The sequence below is a fragment of the Aquarana catesbeiana genome, linkage group LG12 (assembly GCF_042186555.1).
Source record: "Aquarana catesbeiana isolate 2022-GZ linkage group LG12, ASM4218655v1, whole genome shotgun sequence".
Lineage (NCBI taxonomy): Eukaryota > Metazoa > Chordata > Amphibia > Anura > Ranidae > Aquarana > Aquarana catesbeiana.
Genome location: NC_133335.1, coordinates 1,675,261 through 1,693,337, shown reverse-complemented (window position 1 = coordinate 1,693,337; position 18,077 = coordinate 1,675,261). Strand labels below are relative to the sequence as shown.

The window sequence follows — 18,077 nt, the reverse complement described above, 5'->3', positions numbered from 1 at the left end:
CCTATGTGTCCATACACATTCAATGTTCTCCCATGTGTCCATACACATTCAATGTTCTCCTATGTGTCCATACACATTCAATGTTCTCCTATGTGCCCATACACATTAGGACGATTAGAGGCATATTTTGAGCTCAACATTTAGAGGCAGGAAAAAAACCTTCTGGTTCGCGTTTCTAATTGGAGCTTTCTGGCAGAATAAACGCAAAACTCTCCTAAACTCATCTATACTTTGTACAAAAAATTCTCTATATGAGTGTTTTTTTTCTGCCAAGTGAACTGGCCAGTGTGCATGGAGCCTAAATGTTCCAAGTGACCACACACAGTGTAACGTTCTGTTTTACAGTCTTTATTTTCATATGGCACTCTGTAGAAAAATAAGAGTTTGTACATCTCCCCAGCCAGTGCTGGCGATACATTACTCCTGTCCATTTCCAGGCTGTAGACAGGAAGACAAGACATGACATATGAGATGTTCATGTAGAAGACTTTCACTTGTTGAGAACATCGAGCTGAAATAGAAATGTTAAATGACAGCAAATATTACACTATAATTTCCAGCACCAGATTGTTTCATCTCCTTCAATAAGCTGATTGAAGAGCGCCCCCATATGGAAGAGACTTGTAATGAATAGGACTGGCTCAGACTGGTAGATGTATGGGCAACTAGAAAGACAACTAGTCATGATGGGGCATGTGCAGGACTCTGAATATCCCGCCTTACATTTGTACAGGACCTCTGTCTACTCTACTTCTAATTATTGCCTCATCATCAAAGCTAAGTACCCAACCTTGCCAGGGTTCAGTGTATGGAAGAGCCACCCCTTTTCTGCCCCTCAGCCACTGCCAACCCTCTTCTGCCCCTCGGCCACTGCCAACCCTCTTCTGCCTTTCGGCCACCGCCAACCATCTTTTGCCCCTCGGCCCCTCCTCTGCCCCCCAGCCACTGTCATCACTTCTCTGCCCCCCCAGCCACTCTCCTCACTCCTCTGCCCCCCAGCCACTGTCATCACTTCTCTGCTCCCCCAGCCACTCTCCTCACTCCTCTACCCCCAGCCACTGTCACCCCTCCTCTGCCCCCAGCCAATACCATCCCTCCCCTGCCCCCAGCCACTGCCGCCCCTCCTCTGCCCCCCAGCCATTGTCATCACTTCTCTGCCCCCCAGCCACTCTCCTCACTCCTCTGCCCCCCAGCCACTCTCCTCACTTCTCTGCCCCCCCAGCCACTCTCCTCACTTCTCTGCCCCCCCAGCCACTCTCCTCACTCCTCTGCCCCCCAGCCACTGTCATCACTTCTCTGCTCCCCCAGCCACTCTCCTCACTCCTCTACCCCCAGCCACTATCACCCCTCCTCTGCCCCCAGCCACTACCATCCCTCCCCTGCCCCCAGCCACCACTGTCACCACTCCTCTACCCCCAGCCACTGTCACCCCTCCTCTGCCCCCAGCCAATACTATCCCTCACCTGCCCCCAGCCACTGTCACCACTCCTCTGCCCCCAGCCACTGTCACCACTCCTCTGCCCCCAGCCACTGTCCCCACTCTTCTGCCCCCCAGCCACTGTCCCCACTCTTCTGCCCCCTAGCCACTGTCACCACTCTTCTGCCCCCCAGCCACTGTCCCCACTCTTCTGCCCCCTAGCCACTGTCACCACTCCCCTGCCCCCAGCCACTGTCACCACTCCTCTGCCCCTTCAGCCACTGTCACCACTCCTCTGCCCCTTCAGCCACTGTCACCACTACTCTGCTCCTTCAGCCACTGTCACCACTACTCTGCCCCCCAGCCACTGTCACCACTACTCTGCCCCCCAGCCACTGTCCCCACTCCTCTGCCCCCCAGCCACTGTCCCCACTCCTCTTCCTCCAGCCACTGTCACCACTACTCTGCCCCCCAGCCACTGTCCCCACTCATCTGCCCCCCAGCCACTGTCCCCATTCCTCTTCCCCCAGCCACTGTCACCACTCCTCTGCCCCCCAGCCACTGTCCCCACTACTCTGCCCCCCAGCCACTGTCCCCACTCCTCTGCCCCCAGCCACTGTCCCCACTCCTCTGCCCCCAGCCACTGTCACCACTCCTCTGCCCCCCAGCCACTGTCCCCACTCCTCTTCCTCCAGCCACTGTCACCACTACTCTGCCCCCCAGCCACTGTCCCCACTCATCTGCCCCCCAGCCACTGTCCCCACTCCTCTGCCTCCAGCCACTGTCACCACTCTTCTGCCCCCCCCAGCTACTGTCACCACTACTCTGCCACTGCTTGTATACCACACTTCCAGGTGTGTAGAGTATCTGCTCCCCTCTGACCATGGTGGCTCCTCCCGCCAGCTTGTGTGTTTCTACAAGACATGAGTTGGCAGGAGGAATAGAGTGGCTGGTGAGGGAATCAAGCAATCCAATGACCTGATGATCAAATACTTGTAGTGTTCGAGGAGCAGAGATGTGGCATGGCTCGCCAGAAAGGTGGGTCAATAAAAACTTATTTTACAGTTGATCTAATATTTGGATTCTTGTGTTCATCATGGATAATAGATCATTACAGATACACAGAGAGTTGACGTGTCCACTGGTTTCTTCTGTCAGAAGTGTCACACTTAGGTCTATGAAAAACACCAGATTCCACAACTATGACACGTACACAGTGACACCTCTTCCTGTCTATAGAAGTCCAGCAGAAGACGGATGATGTGAATGAGCTGACCGCCCCATACATCAGCCATGTGACAGTCCAGACACGTCCGCTCTGGATGGAGCTCATGGCCTAACATTCATCTCACATATAAAAATAAGCTTCCTCTGCAGATGCCAATGTGGATATAAAAATAAGTTCATGTGTGAATATTTGTAGATGTCATAGCACCTTGTTATCAGTATCTCCCTCCAAGCCTTAATGATGACACCGGAGCCTCTGAGGTCTTCCAGTCAGTGAATATTGGAGAAGATGGCTTGTTGGTGGAAACCAGCTCTAGATTCGGCTGACCAGCATGGTGGGACCTCTTGGTTGGAGGTGGTTGTAGTGGTAGGGGGTCTCTATGGACCATGCAGCTTGTCCTTTACTCCTAAGGCAGTGGCGGTAATCTCAGCCCCGACATGGAGAAGGCGAAGACATTCCATAATACGGCAAATGCCACAAACATGATGTAGCTGCTGAGAAAGATCCACCAGAGGGACTGGTCCTGGAGTCTCTGCTCAAAGTTCCTGAGAACGACCACACCCAGCGTAATGCCGACCAGCACCCCGCCAAGGTGGGCCACAAAACTGGGATGAGGGCATGGAGGATAAGCCGATGGGTAGAATCTCAGCCACACGGCTCTGCCAAACTCAAAACTCACTGTGGAGAGAAAGAAGGGTTACAAACTACACCATAGAATATCACTAAGCCCCCATCATAAAAATCTATCAATAAATGGTGTATTCCATTCTGTTCATACTCACTCATCACCATGACATTTCTTTTCTGTATTCTGCAAAAACCTGGCTGATTCTGCTGCTCTCTATCTCCCCCTCCTGTCCATGTCCCCAAAGCAACTAGGGATTTTGCAGAGCGGTGTTGGCAGCTCTGCACATGCTCAGTTCTCAGTGAGTTTCTATGCTGAGCATTTCCTCCCCATCACATCTGAGCAGCACATGTGGGCATATCTATGACAGCCCACTCCCTCCTCCTGCCCACTAACCAGCTAAACACCAGCTAAATGGATATGGGAGAGAGCCGGGTCATGTGACAGCTGGATATGAGAGAGAGCCGGGTCATGTGACAGCTGGATATGAGAGAGAGCTGGGTCATGTGACAGCTGGATATGAGAGAGAGCTGGGTCATGTGACAGCTGGATATGGAGAGAGCCGGGTCATGTGACAGCTGTATATGGAGAGAGTCGGGTCATGTGACAGCTGTATATGGAGAGAGCCGGGTCATGTGACGGCTGTATATGGGTGAGAGCCGGGTCATGTGACGGCTGTATAAGGAAGAGAGCCGGGTCATGTGACAGCTGTATATGGAGAGAGTCGGGTCATGTGACAGCTGGATATGGAGAGAGCCGGGTCATGTGACAGCTGGATATGGGAGAGAGACTTTGGTTGCAGATTGGAAAGGAAACATCCAATTACAGCATGGTGGGACTTGTGTAGCGATTACATAGTTTATTCAGGTTGAAAAAAGACACAAGTCCATCTAGCAATTGTATACGTTATATCAGGGGTGGCACGGGCGCCACCTCCCCTATCTATCACCGCCACCCCCCATCTATGCATCCAGCCCCTTTCAGAACGCCAGGCGCATAAATTCCAATGTGGGGGGGGATTGTGTATTTTTGAAGCACCAATTAGAGCCAGAGGCTCTAATAGGCTTCAAAATAGGGTGGGCTTGGGGCACGGCGTTTGCGGGTGCACCGTTTCCCACCACCCAAAAAAATTACCACCAGCCGCCACTGCGTTATATTCTTTTTTGTTTTTCCCCCAAAAATGTGGAGTTACATATTTTATATATATATATATATATATATATATTTATATATATATATATATATATATATATATATATATATATATATATATATATATATATATATATATATATATATATATATATATATATATATATATATATATATATACACATATACATACACATATACATACACATATACACACACACACACAGTATCTCACAAAAGTAAGTACACCCCTCAGTCACATTTGTGTAAATCTTTTCTTGTATCTTTTCATGTGACAACACTGAAGAAATGACACTTGTCTACAATGTAAAGTAGTGAGTGTACAGCTTGTATAACAGTGTAAATTTACTGTCCCCTCAAAATAACTCAACACACAGCCATTAATGTCTAAACCGCTGGCAACAAAAGTCAGTACACCCCTAAGTGAAAATCTCCAAGTTGGGCCCAAAGTGTCAATATTTTGTGTGGTCACCATTATTTTCCAGCACTGCCTTAACCTTCTTGGTCATGGAGGTCACCAGAGCTTCACAGGTTGTCACTGGAGTCCTCTTCCCCTCCTCCATGATGACATCACAGAGCTGGTAGATGTTAGAGACCTTGCGCTCCTCCACCTTCCGTTTGAGGATGTCCCACAGATGATCAATAGGGTTTAGGTCTGGAGACATGCTTGGCCAGTCCATCACCTTTACCCTCAGCTTCTTTAGCAAGGCAGTGGTGGTCTTGGAGGTGTGTTTGGGGTGGTTATCATGTTGGAATACTGCCCTGCGGCCCAGTCTCTGAAGGGAGGGGATCATGCTCTGCTTCAGTATATCACAGTACATGTTGGCATTCATGGTTCCCTCAATGATCTGTAGCTCCCCAGTGCCGGCAGCACTCATGCAGCCCCAGACCATGACACTCCCACCACCATGCTTGACTGTAGACAAGACACACTTGTCTTTGTCCTCCTCACCTGGTTGCCCCCACACACGCTTGTCACCATCTGAACCAAATACGTTTATCTTGGTCTCATCAGACCACAGGACATGGTTCCAGTAATCCATGTCCTTAGTCTGCTTGTCTTCAGCAAACTGTTTGCGGACTTTCTTGTACATCATCTTTTAGAAGAGACTTCCTTCTGGGATGACAGCCATGCAGACCAATTTGATGCAGTGTGCGGCGTATGGTCTGATCACTGACAGGCTGACCCCCCACCCCTACAACCTCTGCAGCAATGCTGGCAGCACTCATACGTCTATTTCCCAAAGACAACCTCTGGATATGATGCTGATCACGTGACCTCAACTTCTTTGGTGGACCATGGTGAGGCCTGTTCTGAGTGGAACCTGTCCTGTTATACCGCTGTATGGTCTTGGCCACCGTGCTGCAGATCAGTTTCAGGGTCTTGGCAATCTTCTTATAGCCTAGGCCATCTTTATGTAGAGCAACAATTCTTTTTTTCAGATCCTCAGAGAGTTTTTTGCCATGAGGTGCCATGTTGTACTTCCAGTGACCAGTATGAGAGAGTGAGAGCGATAACACCAAATTTAACACACCTGCTCCACATTCACACCTGAGACCTTGTAACACTAACGAGTCACATGACACTGGGGAGGGAAAATGGCTAATTGGGCCCAATTTGGAGATTTTCACTTAGGGGTGTACTGACTTTTGTTGCCAGCGGTTTAGACATTAATGGCTGTGTGTTGAGTTATTTTGAGGGGACAGCAAATTTACACTGTTATACAAGCTGTACACTCACTACTTTACATTGTAGACAAGTGTCATTTCTTCAGTGTTGTCACATGAAAAGATAGAAGAAAAGTGACAAACGTGACTGAGGGGTGTACTTACATATATTATATATACACACACACACATAAGCTGCATTTAAAAATACATCCCATCGGTCTCCAGCAGGGGGCAGCCTCCGCCTTCTCTGTGGATCCCAGTGACAGGGGATGATGTCATTGGGTGGATAATGTCCTTGCAGAGGGAGATGCAGCTCCTTCCCATAAACACACAAAACACGCACACATCCTCAAATGATCTCGTTCCAACCCGAAATGCAGAACCCGGACTGAACATTGCCGTACCGGGGATATCTACTGCACCGATGCAAGCTGACACCACCCCGCCACCACCCTGCCACCAGCAACATACCTCCAGAACCACCAGGGTAGGATGCTGGTATGACCCAGGATGTATCTGAGGGGTTAGAGGGAGAACCCCCCCCCACCCACCATGAACCAATGGGGGGCAAGAGGAGCTTCTCATCAATGGAACTGAAGACTTTCACCTCTCTACAATATACAGAGGAGCCATATACTGACAGTATATATATATATATACAGTGGGGAGGGAAAGTATTCAGACCCCCTTACATTTTTCACTCTTTGTTATATTGCAGCCATTTGCTAAAATCATTTAAGTTCATTTTTTTCCTCATTAATGTACACACATCACCCCATATTGTACACACAGCCCCCCATATTGTACACACAGCACCCCATATTGTACACACAACACCCCATATTGTACACACAGCCCCCCATATTGTACACACAGCCCCCCATATTGTACACACAGCACCCCATATTGTACACACAGCACCCCATATTGTACACACAGCACCTCATATTGTACACACAGCACCCCATATTGTACACACAGCACCCCATATTGTACACACAGCACCCCATATTGTACACACAGCACTCCATATTGTACACACAGCCCCCCATATTGTACACACAGCCCCCCATATTGTACACACAGCCCCCCATATTGTACACACAGCACCCCATATTGTACACACAGCACCCCATATTGTACACACAGCCCCCCATATTGTACACACAGCACCCCATATTGTACACACAGCCCCCCATATTGTACACACAGCCCCCCATATTGTACACACAGCCCCCCATATTGTACACACAGCACCTCATATTGTACACACAACACCCCATATTGTACACACAGCACCCCATATTGTACACACAGCACCTCATATTGTACACACAGCACCCCATATTGTACACACAGCACCCCATATTGTACACACAGCACTCCATATTGTACACACAGCACCCCATATTGTACACACAGCCCCCCATATTGTACACACAGCCCCCATATTGTACACACAGCACCTCACATTGTACACACAGCCCCCCATATTGTACACACAGCACCCCCATATTGTACACACAGCACCCCATATTGTACACACAGCACCTCATATTGTACACACAGCACCCCATATTGTACACACATCACCCCATATTGTACACACAGCACCCCATATTGTACACACAGCACCCCATATTGTACACACAGCACCCCATATTGTACACACAGCCCCCTTATTGTACACACAGCACCCCATATTGTACACACAGCCCCCCATATTGTACACACAGCACCCCATATTGTACACACAGCACCTCATATTGTATACACAACACCCCATATTGTACACACAGCACTCCATATTGTACACACAGCACCCCATATTGTACACACAGTACCTCATATTGTACACACAACACCCCATATTGTACACACAGCACCTCATATTGTACACACATCACCTCATATTGTACACACATCACTCCATATTGTACACACAGCACCCCATATTGTACACACAGCACCCCATATTGTACACACAGCACCCCATATTGTACACACAGTACCTCATATTGTACACACAGCACCCCATATTGTACACACAGCACCCCATATTGTACACACAGCACCCCATATTGTACACACAGCACCCCATATTGTACACACAGCCCCCCATATTGTATACACAGCACCCCATATTGTACACACAGCCCCCCATATTGTACACACAGCACCTCATATTGTATACACAACACCCCATATTGTACACACAGCCCCCCCATATTGTACACACAGCACCCCATATTGTACACACAGCACCTCATATTGTACACACAGCACCCCATATTGTACACACAGCCCCCCATATTGTACACACAGCACTCCATATTGTACACACAGCCCCCCATATTGTACACACAGCACCTCATATTGTACACACAGCACCCCATATTGTACACACAGCCCCCCATATTGTACACACAGCACCTCATATTGTACACACAGCACCCCATATTGTACACACAGCACCCTCATATTGTACACACAGCACCCCATATTGTACACACAGCACCCCATATTGTACACACAGCCCCCCATATTGTACACACAGTACCTCATATTGTACACACACCACCCCATATTGTACACACAGCACCTCATATTGTACACACAGCACCCCATATTATACACACAGCACCCCATATTGTACACACATCACCCCATATTGTACACACAGCCCCCCATATTGTACACACAGCACCCCATATTATACACACAGCCCCCCATATTGTACACACAGCCCCCCATATTGTACACACAGCACCTCATATTATACACACAGCCCCTCATATTGTACACACAGCACCCCATATTGTACACACAGCCCCTCATATTATACACACAGCCCCTCATATTGTACACACAGCTCCCCATATTGTACACACAGCACCTCATATTATACACACAGCCCCTCATATTGTACACACAGCTCCCCATATTGTACACACAGCACCTCATATTGTACACACAGCCCCCCATATTGTACACACAGCCCCCCATATTGTACACACATCACCCCATATTGTACACACAGCCCCCCATATTGTACACACATCACCCCATATTGTACACACAGCCCCCCATATTGTACACACAGCACCCCATATTGTACACACAGCACCTCATATTGTACACACAGCCCCCCATATTGTACACACAGCCCCCCATATTGTACACACAGCACCTCATATTGTACACACATCACCCCATATTGTACACACAGCACCCCATATTGTACACACAGCACCCCATATTGTACACACAACACCCCATATTGTACACACAGCCCCCCATATTGTACACACAGCACCCCATATTGTACACACAGCACCCCCATATTGTACACACATCACCCCATATTGTACACACAGCCCCCCATATTGTACACACAGCACCTCATATTATACACACAGCCCCTCATATTGTACACACAGCACCCCATATTGTACACACAGCCCCCCATATTGTACACACAGCACCCCCATATTGTACACACAGCACCCCATATTGTACACACAGCCCCCCATATTGTACACACAGCACCTCATATTGTACACACAGCCCCCCATATTGTACACACAGCCCCCCATATTGTACACACAGCCCCCCATATTGTACACACAGCACCCCATATTGTACACACAGCACCCCCATATTGTACACACATCACCCCATATTGTACACACAGCCCCCCATATTGTACACACAGCACCTCATATTATACACACAGCACCCCATATTGTACACACAGCACCTCATATTGTACACACATCACCCCATATTGTACACACAGCCCCCCATATTGTACACACAGCACCTCATATTATACACACAGCACCTCATATTGTACACACAGCACCTCATATTGTACACACAGCACCTCATATTGTACACACAGCCCCCCATATTGTACACACAGCCCCCCATATTGTACACACAGCCCCCTCATATTGTACACACAGCACCCCATATTGTACACACAGCCCCCCATATTGTACACACAGCCCCCCATATTGTACACACAGCACCCCATATTGTACACACAGCACCCCATATTGACAGAAAAAACAGAATTGTTGACATTTTTGCAGATTTATTAAAAAAGAAAACCTGAAATATCACATGGTCCTAAGTATTCAGACCCTTTGCTCAGTATTTAGTAGAAGCCCCTTTTGATGAGTCTTTTTGGGAAAGATACAACAAGTTTTTCACACCTGGATTTGGGGATCCTCTGCCATTCCTCCTTGCAGATCCTCTCCAGTTCTGTCAGGGGGGATGGTAAACGTTGGTGGACGGCCATTTTTAGGTCTCTCCAGAGATGCTCAATTGGGTTTAAGTCAGGGCTCTGGCTGGGCCATTCAAGAACAGTCACGGAGTTGTTGTGAAGCCACTCCTTCGTTATTTTAGCTGTGTGCTTAGGGTCATTGTTTTGTTGGAAGGTAAACCTTCGGCCCAGTCTGAGGTCCTGAGCAGCTGAAAAACACCCCCACAGCATGATGCTGCCACCACCATGCTTCACTGTTGGGACTGTATTGGACAGGTGATGAGCAGTGCCTGGTTTTCTCCACACATACCGCTTAGAATTAAGGCCAAAAAGTTCTATCTTGGTCTCATCAGACCAGAGAATCTTATTTCTCACCATCTTGGAGTCCTTCAGGTGTTTTTTAGAAAACTCCATGCGGGCTTTGATGTGTCTTGCACTGAGGAGAGGCTTCCGCTGGGCCACTCTGCCATAAAGCCCCGACTGGTGGAGGGCTGCAGTGATGGTTGACTTTCTACAACTTTCTCCCATCCCCCGACTCCATCTCTGGAGCTCAGCCACAGTGATCTTTGGGTTCTTCTTTACCTCTCTCACCAAGGCTCTTCTCCCCCGATACCTCAGTTTGGCCGGACGGCCAGCTCTAGGAAGGGTTCTGGTCCTCCCAAACGTCTTCCATTTAAGGATTATGGAGGCCACTGTGCTCTTAGGAACCTTAAGTGCAGCAGAAATGTTTTTGTAACCTTGGCCAGATCTGTGCCTTGTCATAATTCTGTCTCTGAGCTCTGTGCCTTGTCACAATTCTGTCTCTGAGCTCTGTGCCTTGTCACAATTCTGTCTCTGAGCTCTTCAGGCAGTTCCTTTGACCTCATGATTCTCATTTGCTCTGACATGCACTGTGAGCTGTAAGGTCTTATATAGACAGGTGTGTGGCTTTCCTAATCAAGTCCAATCAGTATAATCAAACACAGCTGGACTCAAATGAAGGTGTAGAACCATCTCAAGGATGATCAGAAGAAATGGACAGCACCTGAGTTATATATATGAGTGTCACAGCAAAGGGTCTGAATACTTAGGACCATGTGATATTTCAGTTTTTCTTTTTTAATAAATCTGCAAAAATGTCAACAATTCTGTGTTTTTCTGTCAATATGGGGAGCTGTGTGTACAATATGGGGGGCTGTGTGTACACTATGGAGTGCTGTGTGTACAATATGGGGTGCTGTGTGTACAATATGGGGTGTTGTGTGTATAATATGGGGCGCTGTGTGTACAATATGGGGCGCTGTGTGTACAATATGGGGTGCTGTGTGTACAATATGGGGTGTTGTGTGTACAATATGGGGCGCTGTGTGTACAATATGGGGTGTTGTGTGTACAATATGGGGCGCTGTGTATACAATATGGGGTGCTGTGTGTACAATATGAGGTGCTGTGTGTACAATATGGGGTGCTGTGTGTACAATATGGGGTGCTGTGTGTACAATATGGGGTGCTGTGTGTACAATATGGGGTGCTGTGTGTACAATATGGGGTGTTGTGTGTACAATATGGAGTGCTGTGTGTACAATATGGGGTGCTGTGTGTACAATATGGGGCGCTGTGTGTACAATATGAGGTGCTGTGTGTACAATATGAGGTGCTGTGTGTACAATATGGAGTGCTGTGTGTACAATATGGGGTGCTGTGTGTACAATATGGGGTGTTGTGTGTATAATATGGGGCGCTGTGTGTACAATATGGGGCGCTGTGTGTACAATATGGGGTGCTGTGTGTACAATATGGGGTGTTGTGTGTACAATATGGGGCGCTGTGTGTACAATATGGGGTGTTGTGTGTACAATATGGGGCGCTGTGTATACAATATGGGGTGCTGTGTGTACAATATGAGGTGCTGTGTGTACAATATGGGGTGCTGTGTGTACAATATGGGGTGCTGTGTGTACAATATGGGGTGCTGTGTGTACAATATGGGGTGCTGTGTGTACAATATGGGGTGTTGTGTGTACAATATGGGGCGCTGTGTATACAATATGGGGTGCTGTGTGTACAATATGAGGTGCTGTGTGTACAATATGGAGTGCTGTGTGTACAATATGGGGTGCTGTGTGTACAATATGGGGGGCTGTGTGTACAATATGCTGTGTGTACAATATGGAGTGCTGTGTGTACAATATGGGGGGCTGTGTGTACAATATGGGGGGCTGTGTGTACAATATGGGGGGCTGTGTGTACAATATGGGGTGTTGTGTGTATACAATATGGGGTGTTGTGTGTATAATATGGGGCGCTGTGTGTACAATATGGGGCGCTGTGTGTACAATATGGGGCGCTGTGTATACAATATGGGGTGCTGTGTGTACAATATGAGGTGCTGTGTGTACAATATGAGGTGCTGTGTGTACAATATGGGGCGCTGTGTGTACAATATGGGGCGCTGTGTGTACAATATGAGGTGCTGTGTGTACAATATGGGGTGCTGTGTGTACAATATAAGGTGCTGTGTGTACAATATGGGGTGCTGTGTGTACAATATGAGGTGCTGTGTGTACAATATGGGGTGCTGTGTGTACAATATGAGGTGCTGTGTGTACAATATGGGGGGCTGTGTGTACAATATGAGGTGCTGTGTGTACAATATGGGGTGCTGTGTGTACAATATGGGGTGGTGTGTGTACAATATGGGGGGCTGTGTGTACAATATGGGGGGCTGTGTGTACAATATGGGGTGCTGTGTGTACAATATGGGGGGCTGTGTGTACAATATGGGGTGATGTGTGTACAATATGGGGTGATGTGTGTACAATATGGGGGGCTGTGTGTACAATATGGGGTGCTGTGTGTACAATATGGGGAGCTGTGTGTACAATATGGGGAGCTGTGTGTACAATATGGGGTGTTGTGTGTACAATATGGGGAGCTGTGTGTACAATATGGGGAGCTGTGTGTACAATATGGGGGGCTGTGTGTACAATATGGGGTGCTGTGTGTACAATATGGGGTGCTGTGTGTACAATATGGGGAGCTGTGTTTACAATATGAGGTGATGTGTGTACAATATGAGGTGCTGTGTGTACAATATGGGGTGTTGTGTGTACAATATGGGGTGCTGTGTGTACAATATGGGGTGCTGTGTGTACAATATGGGGTGCTGTGTGTACAATATGGGGAGCTGTGTGTACAATATGGGGGGCTGTGTGTACAATATGGGGGGCTGTGTGTACAATATGGGGGGCTGTGTGTACAATATGGGGTGCTGTGTGTACAATATGGGGTGCTGTGTGTACAATATGGGGAGCTGTGTGTACAATATGGGGAGCTGTGTGTACAATATGGGGTGCTGTGTGTACAATATGGGGGGCTGTGTGTACAATATGAGGTGCTGTGTGTACAATATGGGGGGCTGTGTGTACAATATGGAGTGCTGTGTGTACAATATGGGGGGCTGTGTGTACAATATGGGGTGGTGTGTGTACAATATGGGGGGCTGTGTGTACAATATGGGGTGCTGTGTGTACAATATGAGGTGCTGTGTGTACAATATGGGGTGCTGTGTGTACAATATGAGGTGCTGTGTGTACAATATGGGGTGCTGTGTGTACAATATGAGGTGCTGTGTGTACAATATGGGGTGCTGTGTGTACAATATGGGGTGGTGTGTGTACAATATGGGGGGCTGTGTGTACAATATGGGGGGCTGTGTGTACAATATGGGGGGCTGTGTGTACAATATGAGGTGCTGTGTGTACAATATGGAGTGCTGTGTGTACAATATGGGGGGCTGTGTGTACAATATGAGGTGCTGTGTGTACAATATGGGGGGCTGTGTGTACAATATGGGGTGCTGTGTGTACAATATGGGGAGCTGTGTGTACAATATGGGGAGCTGTGTGTACAATATGGGGTGCTGTGTGTACAATATGGGGTGTTGTGTGTACAATATGGGGGGCTGTGTGTACAATATGAGGTGCTGTGTGTACAATATGGGGGGCTGTGTGTACAATATGGGGTGCTGTGTGTACAATATGGGGAGCTGTGTGTACAATATGGGGAGCTGTGTGTACAATATGGGGTGCTGTGTGTACAATATGGGGTGCTGTGTGTACAATATGGGGTGTTGTGTGTACAATATGAGGGGCTGTGTTTACAATATGAGGTGATGTGTGTACAATATGAGGTGCTGTGTGTACAATATGAGGTGCTGTGTGTACAATATGGGGTGTTGTGTGTACAATATGGGGGGCTGTGTGTACAATATGGGGGGCTGTGTGTACAATATGGGGTGCTGTGTGTACAATATGGGGTGCTGTGTGTACAATATGGGGAGCTGTGTGTACAATATGGGGTGCTGTGTGTACAATATGGGGTGCTGTGTGTACAATATGGGGTGCTGTGTGTACAATATGAGGAGCTGTGTGTACAATATGAGGAGCTGTGTGTACAATATGGGGGGCTGTGTGTACAATATGGGGTGCTGTGTGTACAATATGGGGTGCTGTGTGTACAATATGGGGTGCTGTGTGTACAATATGGGGTGCTGTGTGTACAATATGAGGAGCTGTGTGTACAATATGGTGTGCTGTGTGTACAATATGGTGTGCTGTGTGTACAATATGGGATGCTGTGTGTACAATATGGGGTGCTGTGTGTACAATATGGGGTGCTGTGTGTACAATATGGGGTGCTGTGTGTACAATATGGGGTGCTGTGTGTACAATATGAGGTGCTGTGTGTACAATATGAGGTGCTGTGTGTACAATATGGGGTGCTGTGTGTACAATATGGGGGGCTGTGTGTACAATATGGGGGGCTGTGTGTACAATATGGGGGGCTGTGTGTACAATATGAGGTGCTGTGTGTACAATATGAGGTGCTGTGTGTACAATATGGGGTGCTGTGTGTACAATATGGGGTGCTGTGTGTACAATATGGGGGGCTGTGTGTACAATATGGGGTGCTGTGTGTACAATATGAGGTGCTGTGTGTACAATATGGGGTGCTGTGTGTACAATATGGGGTGCTGTGTGTACAATATGGAGTGCTGTGTGTACAATATGAGGTGCTGTGTGTACAATATGAGGTGCTGTGTGTACAATATGAGGTGCTGTGTGTACAATATGAGGTGCTGTGTGTACAATATGAGGTGCTGTGTGTACAATATGGGGTGCTGTGTGTACAATATGGGGTGGTGTGTGTACAATATGGGGGGCTGTGTGTACAATATGGGGTGCTGTGTGTACAATATGGGGTGGTGTGTGTACAATATGGGGGGCTGTGTGTACAATATGGGGGGCTGTGTGTACAATATGAGGTGCTGTGTGTACAATATGGAGTGCTGTGTGTACAATATGGGGGGCTGTGTGTACAATATGAGGGGCTGTGTGTACAATATGGGGGGCTGTGTGTACAATATGGGGTGCTGTGTGTACAATATGGAGTGCTGTGTGTACAATATGGGGGGCTGTGTGTACAATATGGGGGGCTGTGTGTACAATATGGGGGGCTGTGTGTACAATATGGGGTGCTGTGTGTACAATATGAGGTGCTGTGTGTACAATATGGGGTGCTGTGTGTACAATATGGGGTGCTGTGTGTACAATATGGGGTGGTGTGTGTACAATATGGGGTGCTGTGTGTACAATATGGGGTGCTGTGTGTACAATATGGGGTGCTGTGTGTACAATATGGGGGGCTGTGTGTACAATATGGGGTGCTGTGTGTACAATACGGAGTGCTGTGTGTACAATATGGGGGGCTGTGTGTACAATATGGAGTGCTGTGTGTACAATATGGAGTGCTGTGTGTACAATATGGGGGGCTGTGTGTACAATATGAGGTGCTGTGTGTACAATATGGGGTGCTGTGTGTACAATATGAGGGGCTGTGTGTACAATATGGGGTGCTGTGTGTACAATATGGGGTGCTGTGTGTACAATATGGGGTGATGTATGTACAATATGGGGTGATGTGTGTACAATATGGGGTGCTGTGTGTACAATATGAGGTGCTGTGTGTACAATATGGGGTGCTGTGTGTACAATATGAGGGGCTGTGTGTACAATATGGGGTGCTGTGTGTACAATATGGGGGTGCTGTGTGTACAATATGGGGTGCTGTGTGTATAATATGGGGGGCTGTGTGTACAATATGGGAGCTGTGTGTACAATATGGGGCGCTGTGTGTACAATATGAGGTGCTGTGTGTACAATATGGGGTGCTGTGTGTACAATATGAGGGGCTGTGTACAATATGGGGTGTTGTGTGTACAATATGGGGTGCTGTGTGTACAATATGGGGTGCTGTGTGTACAATATGGGGGGCTGTGTGTACAATATGAGGGGCTGTGTGTACAATATGGGGTGCTGTGTGTACAATATGGGGTGCTGTGTGTACAATATGGGGTGTTGTGTGTACAATATGGGGGGCTGTGTGTACAATATGGGGTGCTGTGTGTACAATATGGGGCGCTGTGTGTACAATATGAGGTGCTGTGTGTACAATATGGGGTGCTGTGTGTACAATATGGGGTGCTGTGTGTACAATATGGGGGGCTGTGTGTACAATATGAGGTGCTGTGTGTACAATATGGGGGGCTGTGTGTACAATATGGGGTGCTGAGTGTACAATATGGGGGGCTGTGTGTACAATATGGGGTGCTGTGTGTACAATATGGGGGGCTGTGTGTACAATATGAGGTGCTGTGTGTACAATATGGGGTGCTGTGTGTACAATATGGGGGGCTGTGTGTACAATATGGGGTGCTGAGTGTACAATATGGGGGGCTGTGTGTACAATATGGGGGGCTGTGTGTACAATATGGGGTGCTGAGTGTACAATATGGGGGGCTGTGTGTACAATATGGGGTGCTGTGTGTACAATATGGGGGGCTGTGTGTACAATATGAGGTGCTGTGTGTACAATATGGGGTGCTGTGTGTACAATATGGGGGGCTGTGTGTACAATATGGGGTGCTGAGTGTACAATATGGGGTGCTGTGTGTACAATATGGGGGGCTGTGTGTACAATATGGGGTGCTGAGTGTACAATATGGGGGGCTGTGTGTACAATATGGGGGGCTGTGTGTACAATATGAGGTGCTGTGTGTACAATATGGGGTGATGTGTGTACAATATGGGGTGCTGTGTGTACAATATGGGGTGCTGTGTGTACAATATGGGGGGCTGTGTGTACAATATGAGGTGTTGTGTGTACAATATGGGGTGCTGTGTGTACAATATGGGGAGCTGTGTGTACAATATGAGGTGCTGTGTGTACAATATGGGGTGCTGTGTGTATAATATGGGGTGCTGTGTGTACAATATGGGGAGCTGTGTGTACAATATGGGGTGCTGTGTGTACAATATGGGGGGCTGTGTGTACAATATGGAGTGCTGTGTGTACAATATGAGGTGATGTGTGTACAATATGGGGTGCTGTGTGTACAATATGGGGAGCTGTGTGTACAATATGAGGTGCTGTGTGTACAATATGGGGGGCTGTGTGTACAATATGAGGTGCTGTGTGTACAATATGGGGGGCTGTGTGTACAATATGGGGTGCTGTGTGTACAATATGGGGTGCTGTGTGTACATTAATGAGGAAAAAAAATGAACTTAAATGATTTAAGCAAATGGCTGCAATATAACAAAGAGTGAAAAATGTAAGGGGGTCTGAATACTTTCCCTCCCCACTGTATATA

At 47.8% G+C, this 18,077-nt stretch overlaps 1 protein-coding gene across 3 annotated transcripts in view; it reads right to left on the bottom strand.

Moving 5' to 3' along the window:
- Positions 1 to 2,051: 2,051 nt before the first annotated feature.
- The window catches only part of LOC141113799 (rhomboid-related protein 3-like), a 72,435-nt gene continuing 56,409 nt past the window's right edge, over positions 2,052 to 18,077 (bottom strand). For 2 of the 3 annotated variants that reach the window (XM_073607089.1, XM_073607090.1), the window contains one exon: positions 2,053 to 3,323. In XM_073607089.1, coding sequence (XP_073463190.1) covers positions 3,052 to 3,323 — 272 coding nt within the window. In that variant the 3' untranslated portion in view covers positions 2,053 to 3,051. Of the gene's footprint in view, positions 3,324 to 18,077 lie in introns of all 3 variants that reach the window. The other variant, XM_073607091.1, reaches the window with a different exon arrangement.